The 26,504-nt window shown below is 36.1% G+C and overlaps 1 protein-coding gene across 1 annotated transcript; it reads right to left on the minus strand.

The window, feature by feature from the left end:
- Nucleotides 1-23,222: 23,222 nt before the first annotated feature.
- LOC131077835 (universal stress protein A-like protein) lies at nt 23,223-24,448 on the minus strand. The gene is made up of 3 exons (XM_058015410.2): nt 24,198-24,448; nt 23,828-24,050; nt 23,223-23,726 (listed from the first exon to the last, which is right to left on the minus strand). Exons 1-3 carry the CDS (start codon nt 24,388-24,390, stop codon nt 23,645-23,647), a joined length of 498 nt encoding a protein of 165 aa, XP_057871393.2. The 5' UTR covers nt 24,391-24,448; the 3' UTR covers nt 23,223-23,644.
- Between the last annotated feature and the right edge of the window lie 2,056 nt (nt 24,449-26,504).

The following is a 26,504-nucleotide window of genomic DNA, read 5'->3' on the forward strand; positions in this document are numbered from 1 at the left end:
CGCCGCTACCATGGATAGCTATCGAGCCCCTCCCACCAACTATAGGGGGGGAATTCTAGTTCTTCTTCACCGCAGGTTTATTAATGGCAGTGGGAGGGAATTATAGGGGGCTTCCTCCCACCTACCCTAAATTAATCAGCTCGCTACCCGGGTCTGTTGTGTTCAGTTTTTTCAATTAATGACGCCCACTACCCTTATAAATAGTAGGGGCTGTTCCCTCATGAGATCGATGTGAGGCGGATGTGCTAGGATGATTTTATTTGACCGGTGTTTCTCGGATGTGAGGCATTTATCGGATCAGCAGCAGATCAGAGGATCTTAGGTAGGGGCAGGTATGTGACCTACTAAGGGGTCACGCATGTGTTAATGCATGCGTGACCCCTTAGGACAACATACAACCCCTTAAGACACTATGTGATGGACTAACAGGTATGTCGTTCACACTAGGATTTTATAAGGGGTCATATGCGGTTCTAAGGGGTCATGCATATGTTATAACACATGCATGACCCCTCAGGACCATATATGACCCCTTAGGACACTATGTGATCCTAAGGGGAATGTCATATGTATAGTAGGATGTTATAAGGGGTCCTATGTGACCTACTAAGGGGTCACGCATGTGTTAATTCATGCATGACCCCTTAGGACCACATACGACCCCTTAAAACACCATGTGATGGACTAAGGGGTATGTCGTTCACACTAGGATTTTATAAAGGGTCATATGCGGTTCTAATGGGTCACGCATGTGTTAAGACACTATTTGATGGACTAAGGGGTATGTCATTCACACTAGAATTTTATAAGGGGTCATATGCGGTTCTAAGGGGTCACGCATGTGTTATAACACATGTGTGACCCCTTAGGACCACATATGACCCCTTAGGACACTATGTGATCCTAAAGGGAATGTCATATGTACACTAGTATGTTATACATGATCCTCTATGACCTCCTAAGGGAACATATAGTGTCATCAGGGCATATGTGGTCTTAAGGGGTCATGTTGTGCGTGTAATAGGATGTGAAAATGGTTCACATTGTAGAGGATTTATTTTGTCTAATTTGTTTAAATTTGTTATCTAAATTTTCTAATGTTTATTTAAATTAAAATTTAATAATTTTTCTAACGTTTAATTTATTATATTTACGTTTGCGACATTTTTCTAATTTTCTTTTTTCGCTAATGTTTTTCTAAGTTCTAATTTACTACCTTAGTTTTCTATGCTTTTCATAACAATTTTTTAAAATGTTGAAAAAAATATACATATATACAATTATGTAATTTTAAAAACAAATTGACACATTTCAGTCAAAACATTAAATTATCAAACATTTTTCTAAAATAATGAAAAACAATAAATTATCAAACATTTTTCTAAAATGTTGAAAAACAATAACTATATACAATTATTTAATAAAAAAAATATATTAACAAACAAATTATTTATTAATTTAATAAAAAAAGACATTATTAAACCAAACAAAGGGTTATTTTGTGCACCTGATATAATAAAGGTCGAAAACTGAAATATGAAAGACGCTAGCTACTACAGACAAAGCTCGGTGACGTGATGCTGACAACTAGTTCGATCCAACCCCCACCAGACAGAAAAAAACAAGTTTGATAATGACCTTTTAACTGTCACTTTCACTATTTATAAATGTTTTAAAAAAACCTAACTGAAAAAGGGTTCGAGTGAAAGGGGGGTTTGCTTGAACCCAAAAGTCACCCGCAGTTCAAGCGAACCTAGGTCTGCAACGTGGTTCACTTGAACTCCCAGGTGTAGTTCGAGCGAACACCCCTATTTCGCTCGAACACCTAGAAAATCAAACTTCCCACTTTCACCAAATTCCTTCGTTGATGAAAGTGGGAACCAACTTTGTGAATTCACCCACTGTGTAGTGATCGAGTGCTATTTTTTGTTGGTGTTTTGGAAGGGATCAAGTGTACCGGTAGGAAGGTGGTATAAAATGGTGAAAGATGATAAGATAGGGAGGTAAGATAGGGAGGTAAGTGATGAAGGATGTAATGGGGAAAGAGTAAGTTAGGATATGTTAGGGGTTTGGAAGGTAGGAAAGTGAATGGGGGGAGATAAATTAAGGATGTGAAGGATGGAATGGGGTTAGGTAGGTGAAGTAAAAGTAAGTGTGTATGAGGTTAAGGTTTAGGATAGGATGTAGGAAAGTGGAGGAGGTTAAGATAGGGGATATGAAAGGTAGATGGAAGGTAATAATGATAGGAAGTGAGGTAAAGGTTATGAGGTGTGGGTTAGAAAATAGGGTGTAGGAAATGGAAGGAAGGGTTATATCACTTTGAGAGTTTTTACCAAGATGAGTAGCCCGAGTATGGACCTCAAATCTTACAAGCCATGAGGATCCACTTGTAGTAGAGGAGCATATACTTGCATCTTGGGAGCTTATTAGGAGTTCACCTTGAATTTGGGAAATACACATAGAGGAGATAGAATAATTATCAATACACATTACCTAGTCTCATCATGCATAAATACAAGAGGTATAGACTATAACAAGCACATATCATGAGCCAAAGGATCATATTCGAGAGTTGCTTCATCTCCAATCCTCTACATTTTTAAGATCCACAAATGGGGTTGAGGTTAAGTCTTGGTTACTTAGCTTGGACTTATGCTTTGGGTTGCATCTATATTTGAGCAACTTAAAGGCATAAATTTCAATGCAATTTTTGAGAGGACTTGATTCCACCTTGTGGTACAGGGAGGATAAAATGCACCAACTCACACTGGAAACCCTCTCCAAATACCATTTTGGAGTGCTTCAAAGTGTGTTCTATTTCAAAATATTTTTGACAGAGATGCATAGATGAGTTGAGTTTCACAATTTGCATAATAAGGTTTCATAGTGGCTCAAAATGAGAGTTAGTTTTTGGAGTTCTTGTAGTTTGTATATTACATTCAAGACAAGTTACTTGTGAATTATTTCATTAGGGGTGGAAAGCCCAAAATTTCAGTTTTCCTACACATGGCCAATCCAAATGACTTTAGGGTTGCTATGGAAAAGTCTCTTATGGAAAAGGAGGTACATGGGAGGAAACAAAAGGCATGAGAGAAGTTTGTAACCAGCTATGGCAAAGTCTCTCATTTTAGGTATGAGAGACTATAGGGCTATCAAGCTAGGCCTTCTATGGCTCAACAACCTTTTAGGGGAGAATCTAGTGTTTTTAGTAATTAGGATCTTCTAATTATGGTGGGGCCTAGCCAATATAGGGTTATATGAGAGGCACATGTTATGTATATGTTAGTATCAGGCAGAGAGTGCCCACAAGGTTTTAGAGTAGGTGGACACCATCCTAGGATGTCAAAGTAGATAGTTGATATGTAGGTCTTTACCCTCCCAACCACTCAACATATACCACCATGGGTCTTTACCCTCCCAAACACACAAAAGTCAAAGGAAGATTCACTACTGCAACGCTCACTTTTTGTGACAGTCTCAAGCACTTAGGACAGTCACTCCTTTCGTGGCCATTATTCTTCACACAACACTCTCTAACATTAATTATGATGATAGTGTACCTCCTTAAACCTTCCACCAACACCTAACTCAATACCAAACTCTTTCCCAATCTCTCTAATGGACTAATTAACTCAATTAACTATGAAATTATGATGGTCAATGCAAGGTTTAGGACAGTGGTAATTAGGATCTTCTAATTATTGTGGGGCCTAGCCAACATAGGGTTATATGAGACAGAGGTAAGTTCAATAGTGATTTCTCCTTCAATTCTTGATGAATGCTTCATTGCCTGTTCACTTGGAATTGAATTGATTTTATAATTAAGAAATGAACTATTTAGTCAAATGCCTCAAAGAAATGTGGTCTAATGAAATGCTATGATTGTAGGATATGCACAAACAATGTTTGTTGAAATGGATTTACAAAATTCCAATGAAATCTGATCGTTGGGTATAAAGTCGAACCCTACAACGGCCAGCAGCCTTTACCCTCTACAACCTTTGCCAGCATTCTTCTAGTCTGTGTGAAAATGAGAGCTTGATAACATTCTTTTACTTTTAGCTAGCTAAACTTTTCAAGAATTTTATCTCTAGATTTAATATTTCTTTTCTTGCATGAATCTATTAATTTTGAGATAACAGATCTTGCCTTCATGAATTGATCCTAGTTTATCCCTTTAACCCTGATTAATTTATTTAGAGTGTTTAGTTCCATTTTAATCCTTTCTTTTACAATTAAATATTATTAAAAAATGGTATTACTGTTCCAAATTTTGTGGATATTTAGGACTACAAAATTTTTACTAGAGCATGCATCTTGGTACTTATTACTTTTAGAAGCTCACTCCTCTAATTTTTAATAAGATAGATATGAATGATTGACCTTAAACTACATGTTTTTAGCATTCGGGGTTTAGATGATCTTCCATGACCAAGTCAAAGGAAAGTGATATAAACCTATTTAAAAAATTATATTATCATTATACTCAAGCCTTTTGGAAAATATAAAAAAATATATCCAATCTCTTAACTATTTTTCTCAAACCTAGCATTTTGTTTGCCCATGTGAGTGCTCCATTCCTAGAACTAATAAATAAAGAGTGTATTCATGTAGATAAATGAATTAAAATCAATTTGTGATAGTAAACATTCACATAGCATGTATAATTAATTAATTTATGATGGACTTTTAAATGTAATAAATTATCTCCTATAGTTATCTCCTAAAGGTGGGGCAATTAGGTCCATATATGATGAAAATCAAAATAAATAGTTTGAAGATAATATTAGTTACCTAAAGGATATTCCACTTGATTATTTGGTATATCATAACTATTTTGACAAATTTTGAAACCATTAGAGGTACCTTTTGCTTCTGTAGATGAGGCATTCATTCATGTTGAAGTTGTGATAGCTTATTTGCCTCTTTATAGACAACAAATTATCCATACAAATTTTCATTTATACTTGTAACCTCCATCCCAAACCACCTATTTCACTCTTCTTCCTTTGTGTACCTCTTTTATTCTTCCATTACCTCTTTGCTTACCTAAATTCAATCCAAAACATAGTGTATATAGCATCAAAAATATTCCATATTTGATTAATACAACATATCGAAAAGACAAATACCACACTTACTGTGTCATCAACCAAAAATAATTTACTTACATATTGAAAGAGTTCAATAACGGAGAAACATCCATGTGGTGCTCTACACATGTCCTCGAAGGCTCAAGAAATACTTATCCTCTATTGGTCCAAACTTTAAATCACTTTCCATGCATGAAAATAATTGCAATCATACACAATTTCCCACCCAATAGATTCTCTCAAACTAGTTTACTATCTTAACATAGGGTCAAGGAAAAGCAAGCCAAAATGGGAATCCAAGTGTCTTAAAAGCCTTCAAGACCATAGTGGTGAGGATTGAATTTCTTTCTTTAGTGGTATCTTTCTCTAGATTAATTAGTTGGGGATTCTATTAGGACCTTTTCCTAATTAAAAAAATATATAAAGATTGCATCCCTAAATATTACATTCATAATAGAATAAATTTCTGCAATATTGAGACTAAATTCATAATAGATTTATAGTGATGAATAAAGAAATATTTAAGATTCTCAAAAATTTGATGTTTTCTTTCTCCCAACCGTCATTGGACATTGGGTAATCTTTGAGGCATTATGTCAAACAGTTCATGTGCCTTATCTAAGCTTACACATTTTGCATGCATGTGTACCTGGGCAGTTGCACTACAACATCTATACTCACTAATCACATTTGGTTGGAAGTTTCTAAATCCATTTCAAACACATTTTGTGCATATCCTGCAATCATAACATTCCATTAGATCGTGTTTCTATGATGCATCTCACCAAACAGTTCATGTGCTTTCATGTCTATACTTCCACATTTTCCAAATATGTCAAACAGAGCATTTCCAACCGTAAGCATTTGATATTAATTGCCCTTACCTTCTGCTTTGATGGAAGCCCATACTCTGTTCCAAAGCTCCCATTTTAGCACAGGTAGAGAGTACGTTGGCAAATAAAACTGATTGAAATGGAAATCTATTTGTTGCATTGACGGTATTGTGAGGACGCTTATGTATTTCATCGACAACATAAAGTAGGAAAGGACACGAGAATATCTCCTTAGGGAGGTATTCTATGACAGCTGCGAGGTAGATGAGAGTTTCTTATGCCATTTTCTTTGTTCTATGCAGTCAAACGCGGGAACACTATTTGAATTCAAATGCTAATGGTGATTGTCTTTTTAACGAAAATGGACAGGAAGGGACGTCAAGGGAAGGAATGGGCCCACAACACACCTAGCAGTCAAAGCTTAGTGTGTGTTGTTTAAGGCTGCCCCCTTAAGACATCATAATTGATTGGCTCTTCACTCCTAAGACCTTCAAAAGTCTTTAATGGCTTCATTGAGTCCTTTGGTCTTCCAAATGCACCTACACCAACTTGAATTCTCCTTCAATGCTTGATTGCCTGTTCACTTGGAATTGAATTGATTTTATAATTAAGAGATCACTTGAATTGTAGGTAGACCCCTTCAAATGACAGGGTAGGCTTCCTTTTATACCTAACATATATCTTGAAAGCATTTTATCCTGATGGCTTTAAATTAAAGTACTTTCTCTTCTATCTAGTATTGGTGGAGTAGAGGTTGCATTGCATTGTCCTAGGATACATATTTCCAGAGATACAACACAAGTTAAATGTATCCTAGGTCAATGCAAAGCAACCTCTGCTCCGGAGATCACTAGAAAATAGAGAAAGAACTTTAATTTAATGCCATTAGGATAAAAGTCTTTAATCAAGACAGATAAATGGTATGCAACTGGATCTATTTGGAATGCATTACCCAAACACCGCAATCGATCAGTCACCTTTGAAAAGAAAGTGGTATGATGAAATATTTAGGCATAAAATAGATGAAATGCACTCCATACTACTGCTGCACAATATTTTGGTCGATGATATTTTTAAAATAGTAAAGGAAGGTGTATGGAACACCAAATTCTTATCATTATAAACAATGAATATTTTAAGATCCTTTTATGATGTGTAAGTTGAGAATATATTATGAAAGGTCCCTAAATGAATACACTTTAAACTGATTTTAAGATACCTTGAAGTGTGCAATATGGAAGGTTTGTATTCTTAATCTCCTCCCCATTTCTTAATTTAAAAGATGACATCTTTATTAAATATCTCCTCTATTAAATATCTTTATTAACTTGATTTCTCCTTCAATTCTTGATGAATGCTTGATTGCCTGTTCACTTGGAATTGAATTGATTTTATAATTAAGAGATCACTTGAATTGTAGGTAAACCCCTTCAAATGATAGGGTAGGCTTCCTTTTATACCTAATATATATCTTGAAAGCATTTTATCCTGATGACATTAAATTAAAGTACTTTCTCTTCTATCTAGTATTGGTGCAGCAGAGGTTGCATTGCATCGTCCTAGGATACATATTTCCGTAGATACAACACAAGTTAAATGTATCCTAGGTCGATGCAAAGCAACCTCTGCTTCAGAGATCACCAAAAAATAGAGAAAGAATTTTAATTTAATGCCATCAGGATAAAAGGCTTTCAAGACAGATAAAATTTGAGTTTTATTGTCATCATTTACTTTGCCAAATTCTTCACATGTAACTCTTGAATCAATTTCCTACTCACAAGAATTTTATTAAGTCTCAAATATAGGGAAACAAAAGGCTTCAAATAGAAAACTTGTGCATGCAACTAAATCCATTGACTAATCAGAAGAACAAAATTAAGAAACGGTTTGATCATCTGAGAGATGTTCAAAATTGCAACTCACCAGTGACTTAGTTTTTGTGGGTAAGAATTTTTTTTGTTTTGGTTATGGTTGTGGTGTTTGTAGGGAGACATTTACAAATTTATATCTATTTTCACTATTTAATGGTTTATGGGTTTGTAATGGTAATTTAATGTTCTCTCATATTTTTGTATATATTCTTTATAATAGCCTATTATATCGATTGTTCTATTATGGATAATGGTGTGGGTCAAATGGCTTTGCCGTCGGTGCATGAAAGCATTGAACGAGTTCTACTTTTAAAAATTACATGAAACATTTTTAATTTATTTGATTCAGTGTTATTTGCAAAAAATGATTATCAATGATGTTTCTTTTCTCCAAGAATTGTCTAGGATCTTTCTATCAGATAATATGTAACATCGAATGACTAAATCTTTTCATTAAAAATGCTTATTTTATTTAATTATTATCTAAGCGTGAATTAAAATTTATATCTGTACGGAAGCAGAACATACAAGCCGAAGAGTTGTGTGCAAGCAAATTTCCTAAAAGAAAGCAAGCGGGCATTATCTTGAATGACATGGAAACAAGCTCATCAACTGCCTAGAAGAGAGCAATTGGAGAATGGCAGAGGAAAGTGTTTAAGGGTGATAAATAGATAGAGAGTATGCAATACAAACAAACAATGTCTGGAGTATGTGATGTGACGTCTCTAATTTATGTCCAGAGGGACTAACTAGTTTTGGAGTTCATGCGAAAGCTATTGGGCCACGCTTGGAGGAAATCAATGTGTTCATGCACGGAGCACCTTTTTTTATTATGAGAATGATGCTTTTGCACCGAGGGATATTTGGAAGTCAATATCCAAAAATTTCTATAGTGTGGAACCAAAGTTGGTGGACTCGAAGTAATTTTCAGCTTTCAGAAGACCAAGAGGTTATGTACACAATCTCCCAATAGAAGGGCGATTTCAAGCATTACCTCTGCCCCCCATGACTATTCAGGAAGCACTTCCTTAGACAAAGGACTATTGGCCTCCATGGGATAAAAGAAAAAAATTGAAGCATAGACTCTAGACGATGTGGTGGTGTCCTTCATGAAGAACTCTACACTATAATTGAAAATTCATGAGGGAAACTACAAGATAGTGAAGAGAAATACAATCTTGAAAAGTGGGAAGAATAGATCTTAGTTTGGTGGGGCCAAGTCAGATGGCTCCTCTAGAGGTTGACAAGATAGAAATCATATTAGGATTTTAAAAAGATCACACTCGTGGAACTTCGTGTGCGAGTGATCGATTGCAGTGTTTGGGTAATGCATTCCAAATGGGTAATGTCTTGATTAAAGACTTTTATCCTGATGGCATGCAACTGTATCTATTTGGAATGCATTACCCAAACACCACAATTGATCACTCGCACACGAAGTTCCATGAGTGTGATTTTTTCAAATCCTAATATGATTTCTATCTCATCAACCTCTAGAGGAGCCACCTGACTTGGCCCCACCCAAACCAAGATCCATTCTTCCCACTTTTCAAGATTGTATTTCTCTTCACTATCTTGTAGTTTCCCTCATGAATTTTCAATTATAGTGTAGAGTTCTTCACGAAGGACACCACCACATCATCTAGAGTCTATGCTTCAATTTTTTTCTTTGATCCCATGGAGGCCAATAGTCCTTTGTTTGAGGAAGTGCTTACTGAATAGTCATGGGGGGCAGAGGTAATGCTTGAAATCGCCCTTCTATTGGAAGATTGTGTACATAACCTCTTGGTCTTCTGAAAGCTAAAAATTACTTCGAGTCCGCCAACTCTGGTTCCACACTATAGAAACTTTTGGATATTGACTTCCAAATATCCTTCGGTGCAAAAGCATCATTCTCATAATAGAAAAAAGGTGCTCCTTGCATGAACAAATTGATTTCCTCCAAAGCGTGGCCCAATAGGTTTCGCAGGAACTCCAAAACCAATTAGTCCCTCCGGACATAAATTAGACACATCACATCAGACACTCCAGACATTGTTTGTTTGTATTGCATAATCTCTATCTATTTATCAACCTTTAACACTTTCCTCTGCTTTTCTCCAATTGCTCTCTTCTAGGCAGCTAATGAGCTTGTTTCCATGTCATTCAAGATAATGCTTGCTTGCTTTCTTTTAGGAAATTTGCTTGCACATGACTCTAAAGCTTGTATGTTTTGCTTCTATACAGATATAAATTTTAATTCATGATCAGATAATAATTAAATAAAATAAGCATTTGTAAAGAAAAGATTTAGTCATTCGATGTTACATATTATCTGACGGAAAGATCCTAGACAATTCTTGGAGAAAGGAAACATCATTGATAATCATTTTTTGCAAATAACATCGAATCAAATAAATAATAAATGTTTAATGCAATTTTTAAAAATAGAACTCATTCAATGCTTTCATTCACCGATGGCAAAGCCATTTGACCCACATCATCTCGCGTCATCGTAATTCCGATGACAACTAATGAAACGTTCGACAAGGATGTTGTATATCCGACATCACTTCCATGTCGGATGGTTGTCGAGGAGCAATCATAACATCCATCAGAAATCCAACGGAAATCCGACAGAAATCTGCTGATATTTGTGGTGAGGGGTGCAAATATAGCCATCATCGGATGAGTTCATTACATCGTTGGACTACCGATGCAAATGGCATCGTCAAGAAGCCCGACGATGAGTTTTCGACAACAAAGTTGGTCAGAAGTCCGACGTTTGGTCATCGCAAATCCGACAATTAGCTGTCGGAAATTAGGCCCAAATGTACTAGTGGGTCATGGGATGGATGGTCTCGCCGATCAAAACTACAGCCATGGCAGGGGAACCACTCCCCCACTCCTTCTCCCCATTCTTTAAAAAAAAAAAAAACATGTTTACCTCTTGTGAAATATTTTATTATTTCTCCTGCCTACTCCTACCTACCCTTATCTACCCGTGTATCTCATTGAGCCACTTATCATGATTGTGTGCTCACGTATCCATATGGCCTTGCCTTTATAAGAAAGCTCATATACATTGTATGTAAATTGTGATGATCCAATTGATCAGTATTTTGCATCATTGATAGGAATACAATTTATTCTTGTCATATTTTATTCTCTCTTATTTGTGTTACCAATTGGACTCTAAATCTTGGCAAATTCTCAAACCTTCCCCGAAAATATGATTTTAAGTGAAAGAGTGGAGGCCCAACATAAGGACACAAATGTCCTCCATTAATCCTTCTATAGAGCAACTAGCTTTGAAAACTCATTTAGCAGTTTCAATTATAATTTTGGAATCACCTTCTATATCAAGACATTTAATCCCAATAGATAGAGCAATCTTGATTCCCCATAATAGGGCCATACATTTATCTTGATTACTAGTTTGTCCATTCAAATTCTCAGTAAAGGCCGTAGTGAATTCCTAATTGGAGTCTCTAATCACCCCTCTACTAGAAGCAATGCCTTGTTTAGCAGCTCCATCAAAGTTAAGCTCGAACCATCCTGCAATAGGAGGTTTCCATCTGCTGGCATATGCACACTCCAATGAGACATTGTATGTGATTGAAGGTTTTGTCATTGATGGCAACCTTGCAATCCTATGGCACTGGAAAAGGCATTATACTGGCATCAGCAAATCACACTCTACACCGGCACTCAGGACACCAGCATCGGCACAAAGAAAAGAAGTATACCGGCACAGAGGCCGATAGGATTTTGTTATATTATATTTTGTTTATTATTGTAAAACTTTGTAAGCCAACTTGGCAAATTGTAAAATGACTCTTATATATAAAAGAGATCATTGCAGACATTTAAAGAGAAAAAGGAACAATTAAGGAAAATATTAGGTTGACCTATTATGCAAAATATAGGCTAAGGGTTTATGTAAGAAGCAGAGCAGCAACCAGTACTGGATCAGGCATTATAGATGCTATTGTAAAGTAGTACAAGATATTGGATTTGTATAATCCTCATTGTAAGTCAGTGAGACTTCCCTTTGAGCAGTGAACTCTAGGCAGTTGGCCTTCCTGCATGTGCAGGCCCCTATTGTAAGTAATATTCTCTTATTGGCCAGTGAGTGAATATTGTGGGTCACAAATCCCACCGATGTTTTTCCCACACCGGGTTTCCTCGTTAAATCCTTGTATTATGGTGTGCTTTTCATGTGGATGTTCTTGATTCTGTTTATTGCATTATTTCTTGCATACCGGTACACTGTTATAATATGTTCTGCATATTTTAAGTTAAGAAATTCTATACACTAGTCAGATACTGATTCACCCCCCCCCCTTCTCAATATCTGTGGGATTCCTAACAATTGGTATCAGAGCTTGGTCCTCTATTTTCAGAAGCCTAACAACTTGAGGAAGATCTTGACACCGGTAAAGATGGAGAATTTGATGAAGCAACTTGAAGGAGCTCTTACAGACTATGATGCAGAGAAATTGAAAAATATCAAACTAGAAGATGATTTAAGGGCAGCTTGGGATATCATTCAGGCACTTCAAGAAAATTTTGTTGTTGCAAGAAATAAGAGAAGAGAACTTTGTGAAAAATTGCAAAATGAGAATGATAAAAAGGAATCACTTAATGATATGATAAGCAAGTTGAAACAAGAGAACATGACAACAAAGAATGAGATGCAGGATATGACTATCAAGACTTAGCTATGAAAATGACATGTTGAAGACAGATCTGATGCATACTCAAAATGACTCAAATGAACTGATGAGACAAAAAGAAGTCTTAGAAAGAGAACTAGAAACTGCAAATCAACATAAAGAAAAATTCAAGAAAAGCTCAGAGGAACTTGACACCTTGCTGAAGAATAAAAAACCTAAAGGTGACACTTCTGGAATTGGCTTTGAAGTTGGTGAAAGCTCCGGTACTGCAAATACTTAGGATCACAGCAAATCGGTAAGACAACCTAATGCTTATAAATTCAATGGAAAATACTTTAACTGTAATAAGTATGGTCATAGAGAAAATGAATGTAGATCTAGAAATTATCAAAATATCAACACACCCACTGGTCAATGTTCTAAATGCAACAAAGTTGGTCACAACTCTGAAAATTGCAGAATGAATGTGAGATGTTATGTTTGTGGAAGATTTGGACATTTATCTAATCAATGCAGAACACAAACTGGCATAGGTTATGGGAAAGCTATTCAGAAGGATAATGTAACTTGTTATGCATGTAACAAGATTGGCCATATTGCAAAATTCTGTAGAAGTAAAGAAACACCAGTAGACAACAAAAGGTCTAGCTTGAAAGGTAAAGAAAAATTTGAAGAGGTCAAGCAAGAATTCTCAAAACAATGGATTAGAAAAGCTGATCTAAATATTGGTAATACTCCTCCACTAGTAGAACAAACCAATGCTTCACCGGCAGGACAGAGCAGTGCTCCACCGGCAGGAAGTTCTTCATCTAATTGAAGAAAGTTTCCTTGAGGGTTTGGCAATCTGATGACACGTGCTATTATTCCCTCGGTTAGAGATAAGAAGTTGAAAATAACTTTTTACCAACAGACAATGTTAAAAGAATACTTAACGGGCATGCATTTAATGTGGTAGCTGGCAAAAAGATACTATAAAATTGAGGTTTTGGCTCCATTCCATTTCACTGAGATTTCAAACCTACGAAGAGCGCAAAGATTCTGAGCTAAGGCATTTCAAGCAAGAGACAAGAACACTCCAAGCATTCATCCATCCTAAAGGTAGTAAAAGTTATTTAATCATGGCATCCACCTCTGCAATTGAATATATAGCAAACCCTACTATTATCGAAGTTATAAAAAGACCTAGGCCCATATTTTAGTTAGTTCCCGAGGTAGCAAAGAAAGATGATACCTTAGGTGCTTTTTCTCAAATGCCTAAGGGAGTTGTTTATGCTGAAGACCCTAGAATTTACATCCACTGCAACATTGAGGAACTAGGAGATGAAGAGATTAAAACTATGTTTAAAACTGTGATATGTGATAAAACCGGCAATGTAAAAGATGAACACAAGATCATTGAAACCCTAGGATTTACAGAGATCCTTAGCATTCCTGAATTCCCCAAGGATGTGATTAGGATAGTCTTAAGCAGGGTACATGGTGAATTTTTTTGGTTAGATGCAGTCCACAAAATCACTAAGGAAGCTGTGAAAGTTGTCACAGGGTTATCGACCACCGGTAAAAGGCCAGATAAAACCAAGAAGGTATCCAATGACCTAGTTACAAACCTAACTGGTGCAACTTTTGACAAAAGGTCCCTAAGAGTTAATGATGTAACAGACATTAATGTGAGATTTATCAGCATGATATTAGGGTATAAACCTACTCATGTAAATAGACTCAATTCAGTTTCAAGTTATGCATTAAGAGTGCTTATGATATGGTCATAGAAAATGCAAAGATTGATATATGTGAATGGTTAAAAGATGAATTAATATAGACAACCTTGGAAAGATTAAGAAGGACAAGAAAGGAACTATCAGATTTGGAAATCTGTTAGTATGTCTGATGCTACATATAACAAAACAGGTTCCCGGTATAGGCTACAAAGAACTTGGTTATGATATACTGGCAGGTAAACAGTTAACAGAACTATTCAATAGCATGGGAGAAAACAAGGAAAACAATATTCGTGACTTTTTTCAAGCATTAAAGGCCAAAAAGAAGAAAATAATCAGGTTATCACAAAAGATTGTCGACAAATACAAAGATGAAATATGCTTTGTAATCAAGAAGGATGAAATCTGGATGGAAGCAGTCATCCCTAGGACAGTTTGGGTAACCGAGATGGGCTATTGAACAGATGATCACATAATTGAAACATATGCTAAAGCACTTCCAGAAGCCCCCAGAGAACCTAAGGAAGAAATATTTGGTAGTGCAGAAACTATTGAAAGCCAAATACAATCAAAGAAAAGAGTGAAAAAGGTTGAGGCAATTGTAAGGAAAGGTTCCAGACAAGCAAAGGCCATCAAAGAAGATGTATTGAAGAAAACCGGTATTACAGAGGATGAGTTAGCAACTCCACAACCTGAAACTCACCTATCACCGGTAGGTACTTCTTCGGGGAGTGACATGCCTACAACTTTCAAAAGAGTTATAAGTAAAAGAGATCCCTCACCGACAACCACACCCTCACCCAGGAGGACAAGACAAAAACAACAAGCAGTGAGATCTTTGGTAAGAAAGGCTACACCAAAGAAGAAGAAACTGACACCCAAAAAGAAGAAGAGGACAAACAAAGACTTGGCCCCTCTTGATATACCGCTGAATGAAATTATAGAGGAAGGTAAATTGAAAAATATAGAGAAAATATATGACACTTTAACAGCTGATGAAAAAAACAAGTTGAAAATAGTGTTATATTGCATATGGATATGTATAAGAAGTTTTTGATAGAAGTAGTAAATGAAATTCCAAATGAACTATTTAAGAGACTGGAAGCAAGAAGACAAGCAGTAATAGAACTGGACAAGAAAATAAAGATTGAAAAGCTACTTGCTATTTATCTAGTAAGCTCACCCAAAGAAATTGATGACCTAATTGCTCAAGCCAACCGGTCAGTATTTTCTACTGCACACCGGCACATTGCTTTAATGGTTGGAAGAATTAATGAGGTGACCGAGGAAATAGAAAATGGATGGGATATATTCTTAGTTGAAAAAGAAAAACAAGAAGAATATAGGAACCCCAAACCCATAAAAGTTTATCAGAAAGATAGAGACAAGGGTAAAGGTAAAATTGGTGGACCACCTAGTATCAAGGTTAGAGACAACTTACCCCCACCTCCTTTGATTACTCCATCGGTAAAAACAACAGCTACAAAAGATCAACTGACAGCTGAGAATATGGATGTAGAGGATGGTAATACTAAACCTGAAGTCTTATATACTGTGGATGTTGATACTCAAAAGATCAACATAGTGGTAGACAAAGATATAGCTAATAAGACTGACATGGCTAGTGAACCTCCGGTAGCTGCGCAAACTGAAAACACACAAGAGAAACCGGTAGAAGACAAAGAGAAAAAGGAAGAGACTCAAACTGAGTCAATGCAACAAACAAAGAAAAAGGCTCCGTAATAGGGACAACAACAATCAGAACAGGAACAACAACAACAGGAACAGGAACATAAGGAAACAGTGCCACCGACAACTGGAGAAATAGAAAAACCATTGCTTAAAGAAATGCAGACACAAATAGACCTACCAGAGGTCAATACAAGCTTGGTTATTTCTCCCGGTACTCAGATTGTTGGTTCATCATCAGGCTTCAAATCAACTAATGTGACTAAGGTACTATTAGATTCAATCAAAAGGATAACAGACTGCAGCTCACAAGCTTACAAGGCAATTGATGATTCCATACCAATTTTGAAGGTAATTGCTCCCAACTGTAATATAGACAATAAAGATTCTTTAGGACAACTTGATACACTATGTAAATATATCACTGAAAACATTGAGAAAATAAAGGAAGAGTCATTGAAGGATAAAGTAGAAATTGAAAAACAGAAATTCTTTGATGAGCAAATAAAGAAGTGTAACAGAGATTTTGACACACTTCTATCGGAATTATGTAATTTATTGAAAGAGTATAAAACTTTGTACAAAGACACCTGTAAGACAAACTTTTTGACTATAGATATAGACAAGAAGATGAGAAAGGTACAGGATGAGATCAATAAACTTGCAGATAATTTTGTTAACTCACCGGATACACTATCAGTTTTTGAGGAGAAGATAACAAATTTTGAAGAAGAATTACTTAAATTGGTAAGAGAAAAAGAGAGAATTGTGAATAAGGCAGAGCATCTGAGATTAAAATTGAGTCCAAGATTGGACTATCTAGCATCACTGTAGAAGGAAGTATCTGAGGCACTAAAACAGGGTTAGAAAACATCGGTAGAGCATTTGCAGCATCTCACCGGTACAATAAAGAGAACAGAGACAACAATTAAGGATAGCAAGAAGTTTATGGACAGTATAAACTTGATTTTGGGAGATCTTTTTCAAATTGTAACCACCCAGTTACAAGGTTGAAACTACAAACTCTACTGACATCTTGACAACCTTTGTCATTGATGCCAAAGGGGGAGTAGTGGGATGAGAAAATTCAATATCACAGGAATCATATGCTTAGGGGGAGCACGCACATTTTTGGTAACATTTTTGGACTTTACATTTTTTGATACATTTTTTGAAATTTTTCATGAGTGTTGCCATCAATGCCAAAGGGGGAGATTGTTGGCATATGCACACTCCAATGAGACATTGTATGTGATTGAAGGTTTTGTCATTGATGGAAACCTTGCAATCCTATGGCATCGACAAAGGCATTATACCGACATCAGCAGATCACACTCTACACCGGCACTCAAGACACCGACACCGGCACAAAGAAAAGAAGTATACCGGCACAGAGGCTGATAGGATTTTGTTATATTATATTTTGTTTATTATTGTAAAACTTTGTAAGCCGACTTGGCAAATTGTAAAATGAGTCTTATATATAAAAGAGATCATTGTAGACATTTAAAGAGAAAAAGGAACAATTAAGGAAAATATTAGGCAGACCTATTATGCGAAATATAGGCTGAGGGTTTACGTAAGAAGCAGAGCAGCAACTGGTACTGGATCAGACATTATAGATGCTATTGTAAAGCAGTACAAGATATTGGATTTGTATAATCCTCATTGTAAGTCAGTGAGACTTCCCTTTGAGCAGTGAGCTCTAGGCAGTTGGCCTTCCTGCATGTGCAGGCCCCTATTGTAAGTAATATTCTCTTATTGGCCAGTGAGTGAATATTGTGGGTCACAAATCCCACCGAGGTTTTTCGCACACCGGGTTTCCTCGTTAAATCCTTGTGATATGGTGTGCTTTTCATGTGGATGTTCTTGATTCTGTTTATTGCATTATTTCTTGCATATCGGTACACTGTTATAATATGTTTTGTATATTTTAAGTTAAGAAATTCTATACACTGGTCAGATACTAATTCACCCCCCCCCCCTCTCAGTATCTGTGGGATTCCTAACACCATCTGGTTCTTTTCCTAGCAAGAATCTTTGTGTTATCAAACTGGGCATAGGTCCTTGGGAGGTTCCAACTTTTAGCAATCTTATTATCCCATTGAGAAGGGGGGTAGTTTGGTAGCTTCCAAGTAACAATTGACAAATTCTTTGTAAGCAACTTGAACATACCATTGAAAACACCATCCATAAAGTTTTCAATTTCCCTAAAAATTCAGTTGTTCATTTCCTTCCATAAGCTCCAATAGACATGCAAGGGTAATTGCCACCATAACTACCTAATTAGAGGGTTATGGGAAGGACTCTTCCATTCAAGAATGTATTGACTGATATCCCCATTAAAAACCCAAGGAAGTTCCAACTTTTTCAACACTAACTGCCAGATTTGTTTGGCAAAATGGCAATGTAAAACTAAATTGTGGATAGATTCCTCCTCAAGTTTACAAAAAATACATATGTTAGGGAGTTGAAACTCTCTTCTGGCTAGGTTGTCCCGAGTTAGAATTTTGTTGTGCATGGTTGTCCACCAAAATAAATTGATCTTCGGGATGAATTGTGGTATCTAGACTCTTTTCTAGCAGTACAATCATTCTTTAGTAGCAGTTTGTAAGTTGATTTGACCGAAAACTCCCCTTTATGATCCTTAACCCAAGAGAACCTATCACCTCTTTGGAAGAGAGGGAATCTAACTTTGCATATAATTTTTTGAAGTTCGATAGCTTTACGAAGCAAGTCAGGACTGTTGTGAAAGCATTGAGTAAGGTCATTCCACTTTGATGGGACAATAATATAATCAGCTATTTCAAATCCAAAAAATCTTTTGGAGGCCTCCAAAGTACGAATTCTTAATTAGGGCCTTATCCCCAATCCAATTGTCTTGCCAAAATATGATTTTCCTTCCATTACCAATCTGCCATTTTAGGCCCTCCTTAATTATGGTATTTCTCTTAAGGATGTTATTCCAAATTTTCGACCCCGAGGGGTAGCCATTTGAGGAAAGAATACTATAGAAGTTATCAAAATTAAGGTATTTTGCCCTCATGAAGTTACACCCATCAACCTCTTCAAGAGCAAGTTTCCATCCCATTTTAGCCAATAGAGCCTTATTCAAGATTGATAGCTTCCTTATTCCAAGCCCACCTTAGTGTTTTGGTTTACAAACAATGTCCCAATTGACCAAAGCTAGTCTCTTCTTTTCTTAAATCCTAGTCTAAAGAAAAGATCTTCGAATTCTTTCTAGTTTGTCCACCATGTTCCCTGAAATTTTGAATAGGGAGAGAAAGTAAACAGGAATACCTTGGAGGGAGGCAGTAAGGAGCTACAATTTACCAATGCTACTAAGTAGTTTACCCTTCTAGCCAACCAACTTCTTTTGCATTCTCTCAAGAATAGAGTTCCAAAAAGATGGAGTGACCTCTTTAACAGTGAGGGGGAGGCCCAAATAGGTACCTAGTAATGAAGCACACTAACAATCCAAGATATCCTTGATTTTGGTCTACAAATCTTCCTTAGTGTTAAAGAAGTATAAAATTTACTCTTCTCATAGTTGATAAGTTGACTTGACACTATAGCATAATCCATTAGGAAACTCTTCCACTTCCTAGCTTCCACAACAAAAGCTTTTCTAAATAGGATAGTGTCATCCACAAACCGTTGCAGAATAGAGGGAGGTGGAGTAGAAGTTGGTCTAACTCCCTAAAGCTTTCTGGAGTTGATCATATTTCGAAAGTTCCTCCCCAAGACTTCAGCAAGCTAAATGAAGAGATAAGGCACCGACAAAGGCTCACCCTGTCAAATCCCTCTATCGGCATTAAAGAAGCCCCAAGGTACTGCATTAACTAAGATTGAGAATCAAATAGTTTAGATACATTTCCTTATGAGAAGGATGAGTTTATTGTTGAATCCTAGTCTAGCCAGAACTTTAAGGAGAAAATCCCATATAACTCCATTGTATGCCTTTGAGATATCAAGTTTGAAAGTTGGTCTAACTCCCTAAAGCTTTCTGGAGTTGATCATATTTCGAAAGTTCCTCCCCAAGACTTCAGCAAGCTAAATGAAGAGATAAGGCACCGACAAAGGCTCACCCTATCGAATCCCTGTATCAGCATTAAAGAAGCCCCAAGGTACCGCATTAACTAAGATTGAGAATCAAATAGTTTAGATACATTTCCTTATGAGAAGGATGAGTTTATTGTTGAATCCTAGTCTAGCTAGAACTTTAAGGAGAAAATCCCATATAACTCCGTCGTATGCCTTTGAGATATCAAGTTTGAAAGCTATACCTAGCAAGCGACATTTCTCCATTGAGTGGATAATCTCATGGGTAGATACCATAGCATCAAGGATTTGTCTACTAGGGACAAAACCCTTCTGTTTACAATCGATCAGTCTATCAGGAAAAGGTTTAAGTTTGTTCACCAAAACCTTATAGAACACCTTGTAAATGGTATTACAAAGGCTAATAGGCCTAAAGTCACTCATATTTTTAGGTTCCTGAACTTTAGGGGCAAGAGCAATGAAAGTGTTATTCAACTTATTGAGCAATTTGCCTATCCAGAAAAAGTCTTTGGCAGCCATGGTAACATCATAGCTCATAATGTCCTAGAACTCTTGGAAGAATGCAAGAGGAAACCCATCTGGACTAGGAGCTTTGTAAGCACCCATGGAGAAAACAACAGTCCTGACTTCATCTTCAGAAATGGGGGCTAAAATATAGTTATTATCTTCCTCCCTCAAAGAGTGAGGAAGGCAACTTAGGAGCCTGTCATCAAGAGCCTGAGGTCTCAAGCCAATAGTTTCACTATAGATTTCTTTAAAATATTGTACATCCATCTCTCCAATCTTAGATTCATCTGTAACTTCCTAGTTGTAGTCATCCATCAGATTCTTTATAGAATTCATTTTCTTATGTTTGTTAGTCGATCAGTGGAAAAAAGTAGAATTTATATCCCCTTCTTTGAGCCATTGGACCCTTGATCTTTGCTTCCAGAAGATCTCCTCCTTTCTCAAATTATCTTTCCACTTCCTCCTCCAATCTTCTTCTTCCTCATGAAGGGCCTGGGAGTAGTTACCAACAACCATTAGATTTTGAAAAGTATCCAATTTAGAGCTGATTTATTTTTTCTGTATGAAGATATCCCCAAAAGTAGATATATTCCACCCTTTGACATGTTTTCTAATCAAATCTGAGAGACTGTACATTGTTGTCCCTTGAATAGGGGTGTTCCACCAGCTCTGGATGCAGGCTTTGAAGTCAAGGTGAGAGGCCCGCATAATCTCATATCTAAAAGGGAGTGGACCACACAGAGGTTTGTCAAACCAATTCAAAAAAATAGGGTTGTGGTCTGAGAGAGTTCTAGGGAGAGCCTTGAGAGAGGCATTAGAACCAATGTCCCACTTAGCAGAAACCAAGAATCTATCAAGTTTTACCTGAATAAGATGGTCGCCCTTCCTATTGTTAGACCAGGTGAATGGATGACCTAGCAATTCAATGTCAAAGAGTCCAGATTTACAAATATAGTCTGACAAATCAGTCATGTTGTCAGAGTAATCAATTAAGCCTTCCAACTTTTCTGACGGGAACAAAGGAGTGTTAAAGTCAGTAGAAACCATCCAAAACAAATTCAAATAATCAAGGATAAAAGAGGCAATCTCATCCCAAATAGCCTTCCTACTAGAACGAGTGTTGGGGCATAAACATTAAATAGGTGCTAGACACAACTCCCCCTAGAAAAAGTAATAGCAAGGAAATTGTGGGAAAGCACAAAGACATCACCTTTAATCTTGGAGGGATTCCACATTGTAACAACACCACCTGAAGCACCAGCACCTTCACTAATACAATCTCTGCGAAGTCATTTTCACCTCTTGGAGAAGAAGAATATCAATTTTGGTCTCCATGATACCGTTTTTCACACAGTCATACTCTATTCTCTAACACTGTTAGCAGTCCCATTCGGCATGGAATGAACCACTATAAGGGTCGCTTCCCCAAATGAGACCTGTGAAGAGATGCTAGGGTTATTGTTTCTCACACACAAAGATATAGCGTGCATTCCTTGTGCACCCAACCTCCAATTACTTCTGAGACTGCTGTAGTTGTATAAGTCTATTGAATAAAATTGTGCTTTACTGAATGTTTACATCAAACAGTTAGGATTCGAACTTAAAGACCTTTCATTTTGCTCTGAGTGCTCTACCAAACTACTAGCCAGTCCATCATTAGTCGGAGTGTAGCTTATTTCCAAGCAACACAAAACTGCTGTCAAGCTTTCTGTACTTTGAAATCCTTTCCAACTCAGTGAGCTCCTGTGTGTTTTTGTTATTACTCGACTTTGAATGTGGAATTTCTAAGTTTCTAACTCTTTTTTTCATAGCATTTATGAAGCGGCTTTGTCTGGTTTCGCTATTCTTTCTTGTGCACACGGTACTAATAAGGCAGAGAACCTTGTTTGCAGGTTTTGTGTATAGATTTTTCCCCTTTGTTTGTTTCACTGTCTCCCACTCCATTCTCCTGTCCTTTCTTGTGCATATACTGCCAACAAGAGTGGTTGCAGGATTACAAGAGAAATGGGAAATTTTCTGCATCAGTTGCATCATTAAAGGAGAAGATTTCTGCATCAGTTTGTTATCTTTGCACCTGATCACACCCTCTCCGCTTGTTGTTTTGGTTCCTTTATAGCACTATTGAAGGTGCTTTATGTAAGGCTAAGGAATCTAGTTCTGTGGTTTTGTACCGCAGTCATCTTATGAAATAATAATGATTAATTTCTGTCCTTCAACCTTATAAAATCTCTGGATAATATTTCTGTCATTAGGGGATTTGAAGCGTATGTTCTGTTGTTTTAATTATAGGGTATTTTCTTTGATTAACAAACCACAAACTTTCAGTCATCTTATGAAATAATAATGATTAATTTCTGTCCTTCAACCTTATAAAATCTCTGGATAATATTTCTGTCATTAGGGGATTTGAAGCGTATGTTCTGTTGTTTTAATTATAGGGTATTTTCTTTGATTAACAAACCACAAACTTTCAGTGAAAGTTATTCTCTCTTGACCATGTTTCTTCAATTGCAGGAACAGTTTTTCTTTTCCAGTCTGCAATGAGTGGCTACTATCTGATTGATTAGTTTTAATAGCATATTTGTTTTGTCGCTTGGGTTAAACATAAAATTGAAAATTGCAAATTCAGGAATAGCTTATGGTAAACAATGATATTGGCATATGGGTGTTTAGTGTAAACAGGAGCAATAATAAATGAATGATGGAAGGGTGTTTGATGGCATGATGCTTTTGTAATGATGAGATTAGATAAAACTCGCATGGCCTGACTGCATGTAAAAGTCTGGTGCTCTGGCTCAGAACAGATTCTATTAGTTTCAGTTCTCCATTGATCTCTAGTACTGAAAATAATAAATCAGTAATATATCTGATCTTCCTTTTGTGCCTAAGATACCTATTACAATAGATTGGATCCAAAGATTGATGACTAGCTATGCAACATGCTTGATTGCTGCATCTTGAAGGCTCAAGATGATGCATGCCCAACAAGCAAAATTGAAAAAGTACTCTCATTCAGCTGGTCCATTAAACCATACTCATGACTTGAAACCTGATTATGGGATTTATCAGTGTTTAAGAGGGGGAAAATGTAGCGTGGCAACCACATGTTTCCCAGTTGAAAAGCCTCAGCATGGCCTCAGTTAGCTTCTTCAAATCTCTTATTTCAGACATTATTACAGTGACTCGGAAAGGGCATGATCTTGATTTCCATCCTTACAAAACCTTTTTGTTCACAACAACAACAGGGCATGTGGCATTCTGTGAGCAGTAATCACTCACACTTCCCATGATTGCTCTACACATTATCATCAAACATACACAGGTCAATATAAATCTTAAATGGGTAGACAAATGGCAAAGAAGCAGAGACTTAGACAGATAAAAACAAAGTATTACCTGAGAAAAGGACCACGGCCATGGCTACCCATTACCAGAAAAATTGCTCCCAACTTGTGAGCAGCTTCACAGATCTTCTTCTTTGGTTCCTCAATTACAACATGGGTTTCTGCCTTAACATCATAATAACTACAGATATCCAGAGCTCGCTTCAATGACTTTTGGGTATTTCTAAGTTCATCATATTCCAGAAGATGAAGCACCTCACTGTTCAAGATGTAAGCTGCATAATATAATACAGATCACAACAAAAAATTATATACTCCAACAACAGGAATTTGAAACCTCTTCGACATGAAATCATACACATTTAACCCCCCAAAAAATAAAAACATGCAAGAATGCATGCGAATAAAGATGGCTAATTTACCTGGGCCAGATGAAACACAAGCAGGAGATTGAACATGAAGGAGAGTGAAATTATAGGAGTGGCGGGCATTTGGGTTAGCAGACAAAAGATGGTGACACGCCCATTCACAGGCTCGCATACTCTCTTGGCTCTCATCCACTGCAACCACAATATTCACCACAGGCTCCTCTTCCTGCTCCGTTTGGGCGGCCATAGATTTCAAATTAATGGCAATCTTAGGCGTTTTTCGTCCTCAAAAGAATTTTAGAACTGATGAGGGCGAGACAGAGATATCTATATATAGATAGATGATCTGTTATTATTTGTCTTCACATGATTGTCACTAATCAAACCATCCTATGTAGCGTGGCTGCTGGGGATTCCTTCAATTATTGAAGCCCTTCGAAATTTTGTATGACTATTCCTCAATTCGGAGGGTCCATCTTGGCGGGGGCTCTTCTCTCGAATCTCCTAGCCATGTGAAGAATGTAACCATTTCGGGGAAGTTCAATATTTTAAAACAAAATAATTTTAATGTTTGTCATATTAATAATTTGAGAGTGTTGTAGTTCAATTAGTTGAAAGGGTAATGCTGTATTTTTTATGAATATTCAAATTTGTGAGAGATGAGATGGAAATCTTGAATGAGTTTGGTATTAGCATATGTTCATGCTTCCTTCGCTGGATCTTTAAGTAGTCTAGATCGTGTCCCGCATTTCCTTTTAGCGTGGGTTTTTAAAATGAATTTAAAAAATAAAAATAAAACAAAATAGAGTACCTAATTTAGATTAACCTTTCCAAATTTTAGAATCTCATTTGCTAGCGTTTACCGGTAAATACCTGCTGAATTGAAGAGTTATATTCTTCACCACCAAAGTTTTATCTTGCAAAACAAGCAACGTTACACGTGTTTGGAGGAGAAGACTACACATTTTTATAATATTTTTATTTGTTTTATGTTATTTGTGTGTGGGGTTTTTATTCTATGTTTTAAAATATTTTTAAAAAAAATTATATCTTTAAAATTTAAGTTAATATTATGTTAAAATTTGATATTATGTTTTATATTTCTTCAAAGAAGTTTTGAAAGAATCTTAATATATAATACATGTAATAAAAATATATGTTTGTGAAGCCTTTTTTTTTCTTTAAAAGAAAAGTAAATTTTAATGTTTAATTTAGATTAATTTAATTAAATGTATATAATTTAATATAAATCAAACATGGATGGGTAAGTGATAATTGAATAATTAAATATAAAAGATGGGATATTTAAAACAACAAAATAATATTATGTTATTGTAAATGATTTTTTTTTTTAAATTAAATAAATGATAGTTGTGCTAGTGATAATTGAATAATTAAATATTAGAAATAAGATATTAAGTTTTAGGTAGGGGAAAAAAAAATTTAGTTGTACTAAATTTCATAATTTTGGAAATTTAAAATGATTTGTTTTTTTTTGTTTTTTTTTTCTCTAAAATTTGAGTAGTCTATTCATTTTGTTGTGGGACAAAATTGTAAATTCGATTTAATGTCATGGGAGTGGATTTTTTCTCAAGCTTGCGGTTATGACTAGGTCAATTGTCCATACCTACCCCCTTATTCACTCAATTTATTGCTATGCTCTTATCATTGAGGAATAGTGTTGTTCATAAACACCTAGGGAAGATCATCTAATTGCATTAATTGTGTTCTTCTATGTAATTTGTTTGATAGGAGTAAATTTATGGTCATAGGAATGGTCTCTAACAACAATCTTGACACTTGTAGATGCTTTAAAAATGATTATACAAATCTAGGTTTCTTTTAGGACTCTAATTGAATTGTTTCTAGAATGACATTGCAAATGATTGATTAAATAAAGCTCAAATGTGAGAGAATGATGAATGAATGTGCATGTAATGCCTTTAAATATTAAGACATACCAATAAATAGCAAGAAGTGTGTACCAAGTCTACTCATGGTGGGAAAGAAATGGGTAAGAGTTGATCAAGTTTGAATTTATTTATTTTTTAAATTAGGTGTCAAATCTCTATGTGCATGGTTGATCTTGTTCATATAGGATTGACCCAAGACAAGGGAGAGGTAGGATTAAGGTGGGAATTTTTTTTTGGAATAGGGGACAAAATGTTTGACATAATAAATGTTATTTGTGGAAATATGCACAAGGATATGAATAAGATGGAGTTGAATGTGGCAGAATGTGCAAATAGGGATGAGTAACAACAAAAGAGAATGAGCCAAATTTGTATATAAAGATGCACTATTTATTAGTATGAAATTATATTAATCCATTCTATCAAAATGAGCCCAAAACCAAAATAA

Source organism: Cryptomeria japonica, chromosome 9 (assembly GCF_030272615.1).
Source record: "Cryptomeria japonica chromosome 9, Sugi_1.0, whole genome shotgun sequence".
Lineage (NCBI taxonomy): Eukaryota > Viridiplantae > Streptophyta > Pinopsida > Cupressales > Cupressaceae > Cryptomeria > Cryptomeria japonica.